The 16,496-nt window shown below is 53.8% G+C and overlaps 4 protein-coding genes and 1 long non-coding RNA gene across 8 annotated transcripts in view; 3 read left to right on the top strand and 2 right to left on the bottom strand.

Moving 5' to 3' along the window:
- LOC134171547 (cyclic AMP-responsive element-binding protein 3-like protein 4) overlaps positions 1–15,297 on the bottom strand; it is a 50,376-nt gene extending 35,079 nt beyond the window's left edge. Inside the window, exons 1-6 of the mRNA XM_062633889.1 lie at positions 14,850–15,297; positions 13,514–13,651; positions 13,000–13,432; positions 12,674–12,786; positions 12,372–12,455; positions 11,569–11,836 (exon numbers count right to left, since the gene is read on the bottom strand). Of these exons, the coding sequence (XP_062489873.1) occupies positions 11,726–11,836; positions 12,372–12,455; positions 12,674–12,786; positions 13,000–13,432; positions 13,514–13,651 (879 nt within the window). The 5' untranslated portion in view covers positions 14,850–15,297 and the 3' untranslated portion in view covers positions 11,569–11,725. The remainder of the gene's footprint in view (positions 1–11,568; positions 11,837–12,371; positions 12,456–12,673; positions 12,787–12,999; positions 13,433–13,513; positions 13,652–14,849) is intronic.
- Positions 149–2,011, top strand: LOC134171548 (avidin-like). Its single transcript, XM_062633890.1, is given in 5 exon segments — positions 149–321; positions 323–452; positions 1,010–1,223; positions 1,539–1,659; positions 1,890–2,011. Coding segments are annotated over 5 exon segments (738 nt in total). The 3' UTR covers positions 1,990–2,011.
- On the top strand, positions 3,674–5,531 carry LOC134171553 (avidin-like). Of its 2 annotated transcripts, none has more exons than XM_062633894.1 (4): positions 3,674–3,930; positions 4,427–4,637; positions 4,734–4,866; positions 5,257–5,531. In XM_062633894.1, exons 1-4 carry the CDS (start codon positions 3,796–3,798, stop codon positions 5,381–5,383), a joined length of 606 nt encoding a protein of 201 aa, XP_062489878.1. In that variant the 5' UTR covers positions 3,674–3,795; the 3' UTR covers positions 5,384–5,531. The 2 variants fall into 2 exon arrangements, with proteins under 2 accessions (XP_062489878.1, XP_062489879.1); XM_062633895.1 differs by having other exon boundaries at positions 3,677–3,930; positions 5,306–5,470.
- LOC134171552 (uncharacterized) lies at positions 9,035–10,607 on the bottom strand. The gene is made up of 3 exons (XR_009967662.1): positions 10,140–10,607; positions 9,714–9,998; positions 9,035–9,283 (listed from the first exon to the last, which is right to left on the bottom strand). It is a non-coding gene; the product is annotated as an uncharacterized LOC134171552 (long non-coding RNA).
- A 991-nt stretch (positions 15,298–16,288) lies between the features above and the next one.
- Positions 16,289–16,496, top strand: part of TLN1 (talin 1) — a 34,843-nt gene continuing 34,635 nt past the window's right edge. For all 3 annotated transcript variants that reach the window (XM_062633911.1, XM_062633909.1, XM_062633910.1), the window contains exon 1: positions 16,289–16,408. The gene's annotated coding sequence lies outside the window, so the exon portion shown is untranslated. The remainder of the gene's footprint in view (positions 16,409–16,496) is intronic.

Here is a 16,496-nt window from a genome sequence, read left to right as displayed (position 1 = left end):
CCAGGCTGCGATTGCTGCATCACTGTGTTTGAATGGGAGCACTGGGATGGTGCCAGCAGGAGACTGCTAGGCTGTGCCCACCTGGAGGGCTCCATCACAGAGCAAGGAATGGGTTGGCAAAGCCTCTTGGACAGTGGATGTGCAAACCATGCCTGTGCCCTCGCCTCTGCACAAACCCATGCTCAGATTCATGTTCCTCCAGCACTGCCTGGGTCACGCAGACCTCCTCGCCTCACCTGTCCTGGGCACCCTGACACCAGGCCACTGTCCCATGGCTGCTGGTCCGGTGCCAGTGGGGCTCTGGTTACAGCCCTATAAAGGGATCAGGGTGCAGGGCTTGGTCAGGGCAGCCGTGCTGTGCACTTCCCAGCCCTGCATCCATGGAGAGCAGCACTTTCATATTGGTCCTCGCAGTGGCCCTGGTGCCGTTCGTCTCCCCTGCAGAGAAGAAGGTATGGGGATGGGGAATTGTGGTGATGTGGCAATGGGATTCAGTGTGGGCAGTCAAGGATTCTCTCTTCAATGCTGTTTTAGGCTGGGACAAGCAGGAGAACTTTGCAAGTGCCCAGTCTAGGCAATGGGCAGGGTATCTCTAGGTCACCCACTCAGCTTTGCTCTCACAAGGCGTCTTGCACAGAGCATTCCCTCCCATGGGGTCTGTTCTCAGAAGCATCATGCATGGAGCATTCCTTCCTATGGGATATGTGTCCAAGGCACCATGCACAGGGCGTCCCTTCCTACTGCCCAGGGGTGCAGTGCATAGAGCATCCTTTCCTGTAGAGCCCATATCTGGTCATACCATGCATGCTAATAGACTGAGATGTGCTGGCCTTGCTGCACCATTCACTTAGCAGCCAGCTAAGGTAGCATATCCCCAAACTGGGGACAGGTAGAGCCATGCCCCACAATCACACTTGCATCAGGGCTTGCAGCTCCATCCATGGGGCAATGGGAGGGATGGGGACCCCTATGCACCATGCACAGAGGGCCTGTGGCTGTGTCCCCTTAGTGCCAGCTCAGCGGACTGTGGAGGAACGAGCAGGACTCGCTGATGGAGATTTCAGCACTGAGGGACAACGGGGACTTCCAGGGCAAATACCTCACACGGGTCACGCTCGCTGGTGGCTGTGCCCGTACCTCCCCATTGAAGGGTGCCCAGCAGCAACCTGGTGAGGGAGGATGGCCCACCTTCGCCTTCACCGTGCGCTGGGACAAGTTCTCCAGTAAGTGCTGGGATACCTGGAGTTGGCACCATGGGGGTACCGGGAGCCATGCAGCTCTCTGCTGGGTGATGTTTTGGTGTAGCTAAACAGAGAGAGGCAGCGGCAGCCCTTTCTCACGCAGCATCCCAGACCCCATTAGGACACAGGGGATGTGGTGCTGAGGAGCCTGCCTTATCCAAGGGAGCTGCCAGGGAAGGGCAGGTCCCAGCGGTACGGTTTGGGGGTGCAAGGCCATCAGAACACAGGGAGGGGGATGCACACAGCACACAGCAGGCATGGGTGCCATCCCCACTGACCACACCAATCCTCCCCCAGATGCCACCACCACCTTCGCTGGGCAGTGTTTTGTGGACTCGGGTGGAAAGGAGACACTGAGCACCATGTGGCTGCTGCGTGAAGCTGTCGGCTCCCTCGAGGAGGACTGGAAAGCCACCAGGTAATGGGAGGACGTGGGGGACACAGGAGCCCTCCCCAGTACCCCTGAGGAGGAGCATCCCTGTGGAAGGAAGACCCCTGTGAACCCCTCAGTGTGGGTTTGCAGTGGCGATGTCGATACCTCCTGGCAAGGGGCTTGCCCAGGCAGGGGCACCGCTACTGGGACACTCCTGTCACCTACTGGCACTGGCAGCTCTGAGGGGGGGTGTCCATGGTCTCTACTTCCCACAGGGTGGGCAGAAATGTCTTCACACGCAAACGCACCCCGAGAGGAAAGAACCTGCCTAGCTCATTCCCATCCTGTGAGGACACATCTTCACCCACCCCATGACTGTGCTCTGGCTGCAGCCCCCCAAAGGCAAGCAAAACCAGCCTCTCGCATCAAAATAAACCTTAAAGTCATGTCAGCTGTGGTTGTCTGTCTCTGAAGACTGCCCTCGCTCCCCCTCTGAGGCAGCTTCTGTCTCCGCAACACCACTGCCCTTTCCCAGCGACATCTGCATCCCTCCCTCATCCCCCCATCCAGCCCTTTGGGACCATTTCCTACCTCATCTTAACCCAGACTTCCACCTTGCACCATTACTCCCTTCCTGCCTGCTGATCGCAGAGGTGTCATCATCATCCTGAATCCAGACAGCTTCCTTGTGGTGCCTTCATATCCATTCCTACCAGACACTTTTCCAGTGTCAGGACTCTACACTGTGTGATTGGGTGGTTGAGGTAATGGTATCGGTAAATGTGAGATGTCAGTAATGTGTTTTCTTCATGCTGCACAGCACCTGAAGTAAAATGTGCACAGTTAAAGCTCCCATCCCATCATTCCATCATATCCCATTGCATTTCATTGTATTGCATCACATTGCATCCTATTGGATTGCATCGTATTGCATCTCATTGCATTGCATAGCATCTCATCCCATTGCATTGCATCCCATCCTGTCACACTGCATCGCATCCCATCCCATTGCATTGCATCGCATTGATCATATCCCACATATCTCATCATTCCCCTGGGTTACAATCACAGATTTTACCTCTCTCTGCCGCTGCATTTCGCCAGTGTCACTCTATCTGTTTCTGTGGATGGCTGCCAAGCTTAGTCAGCTCTTTCCATCCACTGTTTTTGGCAGGTCCATGGGTGAAGATGAAGCCTCCTACAGAAGCGTTACAAATATAACCCAGCCCCAGCGATGCCAGCACACTATTTGCACAGCCCATAGAGCCTGGCCTAGCCCCAGCATGCTGCTATGATATGGGGCGGTGTCTGCCAGCTCCCTGGCACCTCAAGCAGGGCAGTTTGCCCCTTCCAAACAGTGCAGAAAGGCAGGGTGTCAGGCTGAGAGGATGGAGCGTGGCATCCAGGGAACAGCAACAGATCCCCTGGGGCAGGGAGGATTTCTCTAGCCGCTGTGATAAGCTGTGAGTTCGGGTCTGTAAATGGAGTGGATGTTCACACACCAGAGCCCTGCTGCTCTCCAGGGCCCCAAACGCTGCTGTCCTGGGAGGAACATGTGTTTATGCAGCTGAATCCCACCTTACTTCCCAGTTGCCTGCAGCCCCATGCCTGCTTCAGGCACTGCAGCAAGCAGAGAAGCAGCTCATGAAAGCAGGGTCAGTCCATGCTGTGCTGTGTACTTACAAAGCCCCTAAGAGGAGCAGATATAAGGAAGAGGTGCTGGTTTGCATGCTACATGTGTTCAGCAAACACGCTTGTTTGGACCCCAGTGTGCCTTTGTGGTTACTCCTTCCTTTAACACTTGTAAAAGCCAAACCAGCTAAATTAACATCTGAAACTCAGAAGATGCTGTGGAGATGTGGTGGCTGCTAAAGCAGATGGCAGGGTAAGCCTTCCCTCCTGTGCAGCTTGCCTTTACCAGAGATGTTCGGCACTAGGGTGGTGACACCAAGCAGGGAGCAGTTCCATGTTTAAACAGGCAATAATTCCAGCCTGTGTGCACTGGGAATGGGTGTTTGATGCTTCCGAGGCCGCTGTAAAGTGCCTTTAAAAGAGCCTATTCCTCATCTTCCTGCACAGCCGTGCTCATTCCTGCATTCCTCCAGCACTGCCCAGGTCACACAGACCTCCTCACCTCATCTATCCTGTCCCCGGCACCCTGCCACTGCCAGCCCACTGCTCATGGGCTCTGGTTACAGACCTATAAAGGGCCAGGAGGAAGCTGTGCTTCCCAGTCCTGCAGTCATGGGGAGCGGTGCCTTCGCCCTGGTCCTCACCCTGGGCTTGGTGGCCTGCATCACCCCTGCGGAGAGGAAGGTATGGGGATGGGTGGTGATGGGGATGTGGCACTGTTTGACCCCAAAGTGTGCTGCTGGGGCTGGGATGCTCAGCAGGGAGCAGGGGATGGGATGCCCCGAGCTGGTGGGAGCAGCACTGTGGGGCACTGAGGGAAGCTGTGGAGAGGCTTGGGAGGGAGGGACCTCTCCTGCAAGGATGCTCCTTACTGTGAGAATCCGTTCAGAGACAGGCAAACAGGAGCATGTCCTAGAGAAACCCTGTTTTCCTGTCAAACATGCTGGGAAAGCAGTGCCCCCTCTGTTTTATCATGGGGAGGACCTGCTCACCCTTGGGTAGCAGAGAGCCCAGGGCAACGGTTGTGCTGGAGGCAGTCACTGCCACGGGCACGATGCTCAAGCTGAGGTGGCAATTCCAGTGCCAGCAGCTTCACACAGTGTCCATGGAGCATCCCCAGGCAGGACCAGGGTGGTGGGGCAGGAGCAGGCTGCCCCATCCTCCCTGACTGGCCTTGCAGTGCCTCCTTTCCGGGTCGTGGCGCAGTGACACGGGCTGCAGGATGGTTGTGTTCACCGTTGGCAAGGACGGTAGCTTCTCTGGTTCCTACCTGCCAGGATCTGCTGCTGGCAACTCCGAAATCCTCTCCTCACCTCTGAAGGGGTCCCAGCAGGATGTGGGGCTGGTCCTGCAGCCCATCTTCTCCTTCACTGTGCACTGGCAGCATCAAGGTAAGCAGGAGGGGGGTATCACATTGCAGTGGTGACACATTTGGGGGTGGCTTCATGCCTTGCCACCCCAAATCACACCTCCTCGGACCCTTCCAGACTTGGACACAACCCAGATGAGTGTATTCCTGGGCCAGTGCTATGTGGGCACCAATGGGGAGGAGACCCTGCATGCCCTATGGCTCCTGCGAGAGGCATCCAACAGCCCTGCAGAAGACTGGAAAGCCACACGGTGAGCACTGGTTCCCATGGCCACCACTGTGCATGCTTTCCTGCACTGAACTGGAGAAGGGAGAAATCCCATGGGATGAGGCATGGCAGGACTGGGAGGGTGAAATTGGTTTGCCACCAGTGATGAGGGGCTAAGGAGCATCCCCGTGATGTGGCCAACCCCTGCATCTTAGTGTACCCAGGGTGGGTGACCCCAGGATGGGTTCTGGCCTCAACCAGATGCCCTCAAGCCTCTCCTACCACAATGTCCAGCAGGCAGAGAGGAGGACACAATGCCAGCACCCACAGCAGCCTCTGCTAAAGGGTGCTGGAGCCCAAGGCATCCCACTCAGCACCCAGCAGGGAACACAGTACCCCCCCTTTGCTTCTCCCTCTGTACCCTTCACCACAGCATAGGTAACCCCATTGGGGTCAACCACAGTGATCTGGGGTTCCTGCAGGATTGGCACCATCATTTTCACTCGAATAAGATAACAGCAAGCAGAGAAGCAGCAGCAAGCAAGCCCAGGAGGCCTTGAACTGCAAGGACACAGCTCTACCCCCAGCCAGGCTCTGCCTCCTCTGTGGTGCTGTATTTCAGCAGCTCTCAGCCCACATGTTCCTGCTTTCCCAGGCAAGTTCAGCACAGCGTGAAGGCTGTGCGGCAGGTACACAATAAAGGGTTTCTGTGGGGACAACAGGGCTTGGCTCTGGTTTCTGCCTGTTCTCTAACCCACAGGGTTTGCCTTACTTTTGCACCCACGTGAAGCCGCAGCTGCATGCAGCAGTCTCCATGGGGATAAGGGCTACCTTGTGTCCCCTCCCTGGTGCTGCTGTGCCTGCAAGTGTGATGCTGTGCTGCAGATATCTTGTCACTCGGGGTCCCTCCTAAATGCTCCCAGGGGTGCAGGACAAGCTGGGCTGTGGGTAGGCAGCAGGAGCAGGATAACCACTGTGGAATGCTATGGGCAGCATACCCCAGGGCTGCAGGGAAGGCTCCAGGCAGAGTGGAGCAGAGGAAGTTCCTCGGGTGCCTGAATGCACGGGGAGGCTGCAAATGGCTTTTGCAGAGCCGGCAGGCTCCTGTTCCCAGCACAAGCAGATAGGGAGAGATCCAAAAGCCAGCCCCTGGAGAGACCTCAGGGCGAGGCCATGTCCCTGAGCAACGCAAGCAGCGGCTCCATCTCTCTATTTTGAGCTGCTCTTTTAATCGGGCTATCAGTTTTCTGCTAGTTTTTGTTTGCGTTGGTATCCAGCTATTGGTTATAATGATTAGAACCGGGATGGGTGCTGGGTTTAAGGTTTCCCCTGAAAAGGAGGGTATGTTTTCCACTGAAATCTCTGCCTCTCTCTTTCTCTACTTGAGAACCCCTGATTCATTAAAAAAAAAAACACAGGAGGAAAATATGATTCCTTTAAAGCTGCGATCGGGAGGTGTTTTGTGTCAGCCACAGAGCCCAAACCCTCCTCAGCAACAGGAGGCAAATCTAATGTCATGCTTTCAAGCACTACTGAAGCTCAGGGGTCACCAAGTGTAAAAGAGAGTGTTTCCATTCATCAGCATCCATAGGGGACTTGCCAAGGGCTGAGCAGAGTATTTTCCTCACATTTCTGGTCTGTCGGTGTGCTCCCTCAGTGCTGATGCAGGCACTTTAAGGAATGTGCATGGGACACAAGTCAACACTGGGAATAATAGAAGGAACACGGCAGGGAGGGCAAGCAGGGACCATAACACCAGGGTAACACCGGACTGTGTGTGTGTGCAAGCAGGATGTGTTTTGACCCCTTCAGCACACAAGGGAAAAAGCTGTCATGGAGGATGTGCAGCAAGGAGGAAGGTGGCAGAAACACCTGGCTCCTCCTGCTCCTCTGCTTGATGGAAACAAGGTGCGAGCCTCCTCTGCTGAAGAACTCATTACGGGCATTTTTATCATTGCTGCCCTTTAACCCAAAGCACAAGGCCTGGGCTCAGCTTCCTTCCTCTCACTGGCTCAGAGCTGCTTGTTGTGGGACCAGCACGACAGCACATAGAGCAATGCAAAATAGCATGGAAGGAGCAACCATCCCCAAAACTCTCATTGCAGTGTCCCTAGTGCTTTGTGGCATGGAAGGGCTGGTGCAGGCAGAGCCTGGCAGCAGGAGTGTGTGCTGGGCTGTGTTTGATGGGGAGCCTGCTGTGCTTGCCTGGCTCCCTGCCCACTCTCCCAGTGCCCTCTCCCATCCTGATACCTGTCCAACAAGCCAGATTGCTGCGGAGCACAGCGCTGACCCATCACCCTGGTTAAACACGGGCTGCGGTGCTGCTCCCTGCTCTGCTGGCAGCACCACTGTGTTTTATTTCGGATGAGTAATATCGCTTAGTGCCGGGCTGAGGACTCCAAGTGACATCAGTGGCATCACACCCTGGCGTTGAACTGCAAAGTAAAAGTGAGGTCCAACAGCTTCCTGCCATCGTGCATGGCTCCTGGGAAAAGAGGTCCAGCAGTTCCCTGAGGATGTGACAGGCTGCATGCCCCAGCCAGGGCAGAGCTGAGACCTGATCCCGATACAAGTGTGCTGCTGCCTGTCCTCCTGGGGACAGAGGCACCCCTTGGCTGTCTCTCTTGCGCAGGCAGAGACCACGCTTTCAGTGTTAGATCTCATTCACTTGCACACACACTCTTTGCTTATGGGGTGGGTTAAAAGCACGGTGCTGCCTGCATCCACCACCCAAACCCACCACTAGGCTCCACAGCCTGAGCTCATGGTCCACTCCCACCTCCCATGGACCCACTGATCCCAGCAACCCCAGTGCCCAGCCCTGATTTATCACCCACACCACAGCAGGGCCCTCCCCACAGCCCCCCAGCCGAAGGGATGGGGCTGTTGCACTACCCCGCCTCTGCTCCACTTCCTGCCATTGTGCAGCTCTGTTACAACAGCAGCAGTGGGGCAGACACCGGCTCCTCATGCTTCCGACCAGGGAAGCTGCTCGCTTCCGCGGAGCGGGGTACCCCACACCAAAACCACCAAAAGGAGACGTGGTCATGCTTCATTACTGTTTATTTACTTGCTACTACTAAGGAAAGTATTAACTGTTACAGACATCTGGTGGAAGGCACCCTGCTTACAGCTGGGGAATTGAACTAAATGATCTTTAAAGGAACCTTACAATTTAAAATATTCTATATGATACCATGAAATGTTCTACGGTAGGAAAGATGATTAACCATTACATGATAGTTTCAAAGTATGCAGAAAGTGCCCAGTAGACCTATTTAAGCAGTAGTAAGTCATTTAAAACAAGCAGTGGTTTTTTTTTGTCATTCACTACTAAGCTGCACTTCAAGCAACACACTGCTCACCGTATCAAAAGTGCTTCTGCTTAACCTTTTGGAGCAACTAGAAACAGCTCACTGCATCCTTGGCCAGCACAGCAAAGCTTGGGCACACAAGGACACAGCTTTGAGAACATCCTGCGGCCATGAAAGCCTCCAGGGGAGCAAACAGCTCTGCTGCGTTCTGCTTCATCCCACCCCGCATGAAGGTTCCGAGATGTGCCTCCCCCCGAGGTCCAGGATAAACAGAGTGGGCTGTGCCAGATGGAAAGGCTCAGCCCCTACAGAAGGCAACAGCACACGTGGCCTGGGAAGGGCTCTACATTACCTTCTCTAGCCAGGCCAGCACCTGTGCCTGTGGCTCAAAGGTAGCAGGAACAGGCGACAAGCAGAGCCTGTCGCAATGGCAGAATCACTCTTTGTGGGAGCACTGAAGGGCAGCTCCCTATCTCACAAATCAGGCAACACCACAGGACTAAGGGGAAGGAGCAATGGACATATGTTTGTGGCTACTGCATGCAGTAATAAGTGCAGGACTTTGTTTATTCACCTTTACCTGGGCAAAGAAGCAGCAGTACAATAGACTCCATCTATCTTGTGCAGATTAACTAATGGCAACCTCAGACTTGACCACCTTCACCCTCCATGCCACACCCCACCCCTACAAGCCACAAGGATGTGCCCTGAGCTGCAAGACATGTCGGCAGCTACAGCAAAATTGACAAGAGTTTTCTATTCTATCATCTCATATGGAGCTCTGCTATAGAAACATAAAGTGTCAGAACTATTCCTCCCCAGCAAACCTGAGCTCACAGCAGTCAGGGGAGTATTCAGAAGAATCTACTTTGACAGCTTTGATGGGACTAAGGAGGCTCTACTCGTCCCTTTCCGGTAGGATGCCCAGGGTCACTCCGAGAAGCAGGAGGAAGTTGCAGAAGTCACATCTGCAGGGTGCTGCTGGATTACCCCTCTGGGGCAGCATGATCAGGCCACACCTTCCTCTTCCGCTTCCACAGCACAGGCACTTCTGGCTGTGATAGGCTGCCCTGGGAGTGCTGCTGAGGAGGCTCAGAGGGAACCAGCTCGAAATCAGCTGCTGCCAGAGCATCAGGTATTGAATTTCTGTTGAAAGATTTGTGAGTGGGGTTGGGTGGACCATGGCCCTTTTGCCATCACCAAATGAGGCTGCCCAACCCGAGTGGAGGGGTCCTCAGATGCTGGGCCTGTCATCCCCAGCCTCCCACCATCCTGGCCAGAGCCCACAAGAGAAGAACTAGAGCTGCCTCCTCCCAGGGGAAGCAGGGAAGGATGCTGTGCTGCTGCCAGGTACAAGCATCCAAGAGGGACTGGATCCCTCTAGGTCTCGTACCACCTCTTGTACCCCAAGGCAGACCTCTGCAACAGGGCTGAGTAAGAGTGCAGAGCTGAGCCAAACATAGTGGTACCCCAGCAAGGGGGGTGCTGGGGTGGAGGTTCCCCAGGATTGCGAGTGTCTATGGGGGAGGAGGGCAGCGCTTCACCTGGAGCCATGTTTCAGCCCCCAGGCACTCACCTTCAAGACCCAGATTTGCCTTGATGCTTTCAATCATGCAGGCCCTCTGCGAGAAAAAGACACCGAAGGACAGAATGGCCTGGAAACAGATGGGCACAGACCTCAGCAACGGGCACAGACAGGCATCACTCACAGCAGTAAACACTTCTCTCCCAAGCAGCAGAGACCCCTTCACAGACATTGAGGCTGAAGCCACTCACCGTCATGTAGGTTTTAGCCACGGCAGTCCTGTTAGAGGGCTGGCTCACAAAGGCTTGCAGCTCCCTGAACTGCCAGAACAGTGACCTGCAGGACAGGAGGTAACACAGGTTAACACAGCAGATAAACCAAGGGCTGCACACTCCCCCATTGCCCCCTTTGCAGGCCACAACCCCAAAGGAACAGCCCTCCCCATCACATCTGCCGGGTCCAACAAGAAGTACTTACCTGTTCTGCTTCTGCAGCGCCCGTATGTTCCCCAGGCTCTGGTTCTGAGCCATGCAGGCTGCCACCCTTCGCAGGAAAGACGAACAGCACGGAGGGAAAACAGGCTTTGTTAGTTAGAGTGACGCCTCACCCGGCTTTGGGGAGGGCTAAGCCCTGCCCAGTCCTGCACAGAAGCGCCACACCAACCCCTAAGGATGCTCTGTCCTAGAGGCACACCAGCCGTGCACATCCGTGATGTCAGGCTAGCACCAGGCTTGTACAGAGCAAGCTCTGTGCCGTCTCCAACGTGAAGAGAGCACAGCAAGCAATGCCCTGAGCCTCTGAGAACCCAGAGGGTCTGCCTCTCTTGGTGTGTAGGGTGGCAAGACCCCAGCACCAGCCCAGCATGGCGGCTTGTGCCTGGCTCCCCTGCTCCCAATCCCCAGCCATGTATTCGGCACAACTAAGACTGTTTTGTACTAGTGGGGGAGCAGCCGTTCCCTGTGACCCAGGGGGCTGTGTATTCGTTCCCTTCCCCTCCTTATCGGGCCCTGAAGGTCCTGTGCACCAAGTAGACAAAACCCCCAGATTCCTCATTCCCTTCCCTCCCCACCACAAGGATTCTGAGTGAAATGCTGTTTATTCCCATTTCCTGCCGGCCTTGATGGTCCCTGGCACCTTGCCATCCCCACTGTGTTGATGACCCTGTCACAGAGCAGGGAAGCGTAACAGCACAGAAAGTACTCTACTTAATACAAAGTACTTACGGATCCTAAGAGGGAACCTGAAGCTGGTGCTGAGCAGCGAGACTGAAGACACCCTTGGTCAGGAGCACCTCCACCACCACCATATGTCTCCCCTCACGATGGAGGGAGTGATTCATATTCCTTTATGTAATTTTTGAGTCTAGATTATGATTGCTCTATTGATATAGCAAACTGCATGTTAAGATTTGACCCGATACACAGAGGGTCCATGTGATGAAAAATCCTAAGTCAAGTTGTATTAGTATCTAGGCTATTAGAAATTATAAGTTGTATTATAAGTTCTGTATTACACTGGTTATAGTTTGTACTACATTCATTCTGCTTGCAGAAATCCTGTGCCACTCTAAGAATAATGTCTGTGCTATACTACTCATAATACATTAAGAGCACAGTTTTAACTGAAATTTAATTTAAGCCTGAAGAACAGAAAGCTCAGGGGAGATATTAAAGCAGCTTCCGGTACTTAAAGGAGCCTACAGGAAAGATGGAGATGAAAGTTTTTCAAAGGTAAGTAGGGACAGGACAAGGCAGGATGGTGTTAAACTGACATAGGGGAGACTTAGACCAGATATAAAGAAGAAATTATTCACTATGAGGATGCTGAGGTGCTGGCACAGGGTGCCCAGAAAAGCTGCAGCTGCCCTATCCCTTGCAGTGTTGAAGGCCAGGTTGGAGAGGGTAACCTGGTCTAGTGGGAGGTGTCCATGGCAGGGGGTTAGAACTGGATGAGCTTTGCTCTCACAACACAAATATACGATCCTATGCAACTACAATTGAGTATTGCAGAGTACCCATAAAGAAATCTGTCTCCCCAGTGCTGGGTGACACTACTGTGTGCCCCTACTTGTTTTCCAGGTTATTCATGTTCCTCTTCTTTCTGCGATAGATATTCTGGATTGAATGCTTGTTCCAGACCTTGCGACGTGCCTTCTTCACAAGCTGGTCTTTAACCTGCAAGGGTCATTTCTCCTTAGGAGCAAACATTGGCAATACAACCCTCATAAACCCTGCATACACCTCAAATCTCAGCCCTTGTGGTTTTACCCTCTACCCCCCCCCCCCCAGCAAAGCACAGGCTGCTGATGTGGACAGCAGCTTCTCCAGCATAGCAAAAGCAAGGCATACCTAAGGGAGTTGAAAAGCACACAGCTCACAAGCAAGGGAGTAATATAATAGATTGGAGGCATTTGTGGTATAACTACCTCCTGCAAGCAGTCGTTAGTGGGGAGACAGACAGCAGCCAGGTCTTGTTGCTCTTTATATCTGCCTGATAACAAAGCTGAGGCTGCTGTACACATGAACATCCCCAAGGCCTTGAAGGGTGGAAAAGAACACCAAAGCCTACCCCACGCTGCCTCAACACAGCACCTGGGCAGCAGTGCTCTCATGAAAACATCACCCTGCATTTTCAAACCCCTGCTCTGGCTGAAGTATTTGAGTGGTCCAAGTGTGGGTTTGGGAGAGACACACAGCAGCAAGGACTCACTTGGGTCAGTGGCAGATAAGTGAAATCTTCAGCCAGCAGGAGCTGCTTCTGCTCCTCAGTCAGGACCAGCTCTGGGAAGCTTGCCTAGAAAACAGCAAGAATATGCCTCCTGAGAATACAAAGTAAAAGGAGTATACACTGGGGCAGAGAAGACATGCAGAAAGGACACAGAACCAGGATCAGCTCCACCAAAGAGGCATCATGCTTTCCTCAGAGACACCCCTCACAGAAAGCAACCCAGGAGAGAAGAGGAGATGTGAGCAGAAGCAAAGGCTGGGGCTCACATGCATGGCAGTCCATACCTGCATAGTGATGGCAGGCTCAACCTGGGGTACGGCATCCACAGAAGCTGGAACTGGGAAACCAGAAGTTGGTACAAGGGCCATGCTTGTGCCTTCCGCTCTTTGCCAGTTGCCTGGGGAAGGAAAGGAGAGTGCAACATTGGGCCTCAGTGAGGCTGTGCCCGACCGGTCAGCTCTAGGTAGCATCAAACTGCAATGTTACGGCAACTGAAAGCTACTACACGTGGTGCTCTCCATCACTTCCTGGCACCCACCCTAAACCCCACAATGTGGGGCTGCTTTTGTGCCTGCAGCCAGGACATAAAGTGCCCGTGCCCATCACTTACCGACATCAGTGGATATATTCTCCTCTCCCATGTCTGCCAGCTCGGATGCTATGCTTTGCAGCAGAGACCAATCCCAGTGGAGGGAAGAGCTGTGATCAACCTGCGGGGCTTCTGAGTTCTGGGTGTCGCTGGCAGGGTCTGTGGCAGCAACCTCGCTACCAGCCAGCTCACTGCCAGCAATCTCGCTGCCAGCAGAGTTGTTGCCAGCAGAGTTGTTGCCAGCCAGGTCGTTGCCAGCCAAGTCATTGCCAGCAAAGTCGCTGAAGGAAAAGCCGCTGAAACCAAATTCATTGACAAAATTCAGGAGCTGAAGTTGATCTTCCGGAATGTCGATATCCCCATCAGCAGGTAGACAATCCTGCCGCATGCCTGCCCCGTTTTGAAAGGGGTTCAGGATGGACGTGATGAAATCATCCATATCCTTGTCCAGAGGCTGTGGAGAAAAAGCTTTACTCAGCAGCGAGACAAACATCTTTCATCACAACCCAGCAGCAACTCCTCCCAAACAGCTCACCTCAGGCTCTGGCAGCCCCCAGTCTTCCAGCAGAACATTGTCCCCCACTGAGATATCAGGCATAAAACAACCTTCTTTCAGGAGGAATTCAAACAGGTCATCATCTGCCAGGAGAGCCAGCTCATCTGGGCTTGACATCTGTGCAGGACACCCAAAGTGAGCACCGGCATGGAGGAGACACCAGAACTCCTTCTAGATGTCCCTCAGCCCCTGCAGAGTCTACTGTGCAATGGCAACAGCTGCTGGGGCTCTGCAGCAACAACAAGACCTTGAATACATCCCCAGCAAAGCCATTATGCAAGCCCTGGTGGTCCCAGAACACCGGTTTCCCCGTCAGGTTATTGGGACCCAGCCACAGCAACAGGTGAAGTATTAAAAGAAGCTAGCATTATAACATACTACATAATATTATATAATATCTAATATCATATCTAATATAATACCAAATACCATAATATAATATAATATAATATAATATAATATAATATAAGCAGGGGGGTTGGAACTAGTTGATCTTAAGGTCCTTTCCAACCCTAACTATTCTATGATTCTATGATTCTATGATATATGATTTCTATTATATCATATCATACCATACCATACCATACCATACCATACCATACCATATTATATATTAATTATGTTATATATCAATTTATACTATATCTTAATTTATATTATGTCTATTTATAGTCTATATCAATTTATATTATATATCAATTTACATTATAATATCATTATGCGATAAACTAAAAAGGTTTTGTTAATGATTAAAGATCAAACGATAATCAGTGAGTGGAAATGAAATGATAATAAATGGTGATTAGACGGTCATAGAATGGTAATTAAACAGTGTTTTGACAGTGATTTAAATGATGGTTTAAACAACAATTTAGGCAGTGGTGAAACGTTCTGCTACTTACTACACTTAAAACAATTAAGCTATAGCTGGATACACATAAATTCATAGAATCACAGGCTGGTTTGGGTTGGATGGGACCCTTAAAGCTCATTCAGTTCCGACCTCGGTGCCATGGGCAGGGACCCCTTCCACTAGACCAGGTTGCTTAAATCCCTGTTAAACCTGGTCCACGATGAGTTACTTTGATTAGCCAGCTCATAAGAAATTAGGCTGCAATATTCCAGCATTCCTTGGTGAAGAATTACACTGTTACACGGACTTACACAGTTCATTTTAGCACTGGTATTTCTATAGTCTCGGGGCACCGTTTGCTCTTTTTGCTCCTCCTTATACCAGGCACCACCAGAAAACTGATCAGATTTAGCAAGAAAACTCCTATACTTTTAGGCTGAATGTAAGCAAAACATGACTTACCTTGCTGTAGTATCAAGGTATCAGATGGTGTGTGAAGGGACTCTCAGCCGTAGGTATCAGATGCTGAGTGAAGAGTCTCTCAGTCTCCAGGAGCAACTTTGGCAGACGTCTGCTCCTGGAGAGATCCCTGCTGTGCAGCTCGCTGCTGTATGGGAGATTTCAGTGGGCACAGGGAGGCGAAAAGTATTTATAGGATAAAGCGATGGACTTGTAGTCAAACCCCACTTGGTGTTTTTGCAGCTGTGTCAGTTTTAGTTTTGTCTAGCCCCAGCTTGCGCTGGTGCTGCTATCTCCAGATAAGATGTGTCCTGGACTCCTTGGTGCCTGAGAAGATGCGGCCTTGCATGGTTCTCATGGTTTGCACAACAGAGCTGCTGTCGGTCAGGCCTGCTTGACCATGATGCCTGAACCAAAGCCCTGCTCTTTCACCCATGGGGGGCATCCATTATACCCCCCCCCCCCCCAGTGTCCGTAAGCTTTTACTCACTGCTAGCAATCACAGCCCAGAAAGTACCTGAACCAACAGCCCCAAAACAAAAAAAAATCCCACCTAAAAAAGAGAAAAGTGCTGTGCCAGCTGCCTGGGAGCAGGGCAGGCAGATGGTGAGGGACCGCCGCGTTTGGCCAGCAGAAAACGGAGCAGTGAGGGGAAGGGGCATGGGGCAGAACGCGGACAGAGCCAGGGCACATTGCTTCTACACACAAACTGCTGCCTTTAAATCTAGGAGCCGTGCGCCGGGCGCGGAAAACCGGGGCAGGCGGCAGCGGGTAAGGTACGGGTAAGGGAACAGAAGACGCTACCCCACCCGGACAACCCATCCGAAGGAGGCAGAGGAGCCTCTCACAGCGGGGCTGGACCGCGGCTCAACCTCAAGCCCGCAGGGCTCGGACAGCACGGACAGCGCAGCCTGTCAGAGAGCCGGGGCACTGGGGAAGTACCGCCGGCCACCGCAGGGTGTCAGCGCTGCCACACCCGGCTGCCCTGCCCCGCCGCCGGCCGTCCCGCGGGCACCCCCCTAGGGACATGCGAGGAGCCGCCTGTCGCGGTTCCCCCTTTGCTCGCGGTCCCCCTAACCCCGCTCCGCCTTCGCACGGCACCGACGGGTGACGTCCCGCCTACCGGCGAGCCCCGCGCGTAGGGGGCCCGCCCCTCCCGCCGGTGACACCGGTTACCCCGGGGGCAACGGGGATGTTATGGGGGGGGGCGGGGGTGAAACAGGGGTGCTCCTGGATGGGCGAGGGCCCCGACGGGGGTGGGGGGGTGCGACGGAAGAAGCTGGGACCGGGAGCAAGCAGAGGCGGCGGGGCGCAGGGCCGGGCCCCGCCGGTACCGGACAGCGCTATCCCTGTGCGCGGGGCCGCCCTGCGGCAGCCCCGGAGGGAGCGCAGCCCCGGGGCTGGATGCTGCACGGTGCCGAACCGAGCTGTGCCACCCGGCGGCGCCCCGTGCCCCGGCGCATGCGCGGCGGGGGGCGGCGGGGCGGGAAGCGGGCGGTTCCGCCCCGCTCCGCTCCGCACAGCCTCGGCGGGGCCGCCGCGCTGCTGCTGCCCGCGCACAGGTACGGGGACCGGGCAGAGGGGAGACAGCGGGGCCCGGGGGGGGGGGGGGCGCCTGGGGAAGGGGGGTCCCGGGGATCGGCCGCGCCC

This window comes from Pezoporus occidentalis, unplaced genomic scaffold (assembly GCF_034315485.1).
Source record: "Pezoporus occidentalis ecotype Australia unplaced genomic scaffold, CSIRO_AGI_Poc_V1 ctg408, whole genome shotgun sequence".
Classification (NCBI taxonomy): domain Eukaryota; kingdom Metazoa; phylum Chordata; class Aves; order Psittaciformes; family Psittacidae; genus Pezoporus; species Pezoporus occidentalis.
This window is presented reverse-complemented; position numbering and strand designations above follow the sequence as displayed.

Coding starts and splice junctions, on each gene's coding strand:
- LOC134171553 (XM_062633894.1), top strand. CDS start 3,796: ATGGGCTCTGGTTACAGACCTATAAAGGGCCAGGAGGAAGCTGTGCTT. Junction 4,638..4,733: donor TGTGCACTGGCAGCATCAAG/GTAAGCAGGAGG, acceptor GGACCCTTCCAG/ACTTGGACACAACCCAGATG. Junction 4,867..5,256: donor GAAGACTGGAAAGCCACACG/GTGAGCACTGGT, acceptor CCTTCACCACAG/CATAGGTAACCCCATTGGGG.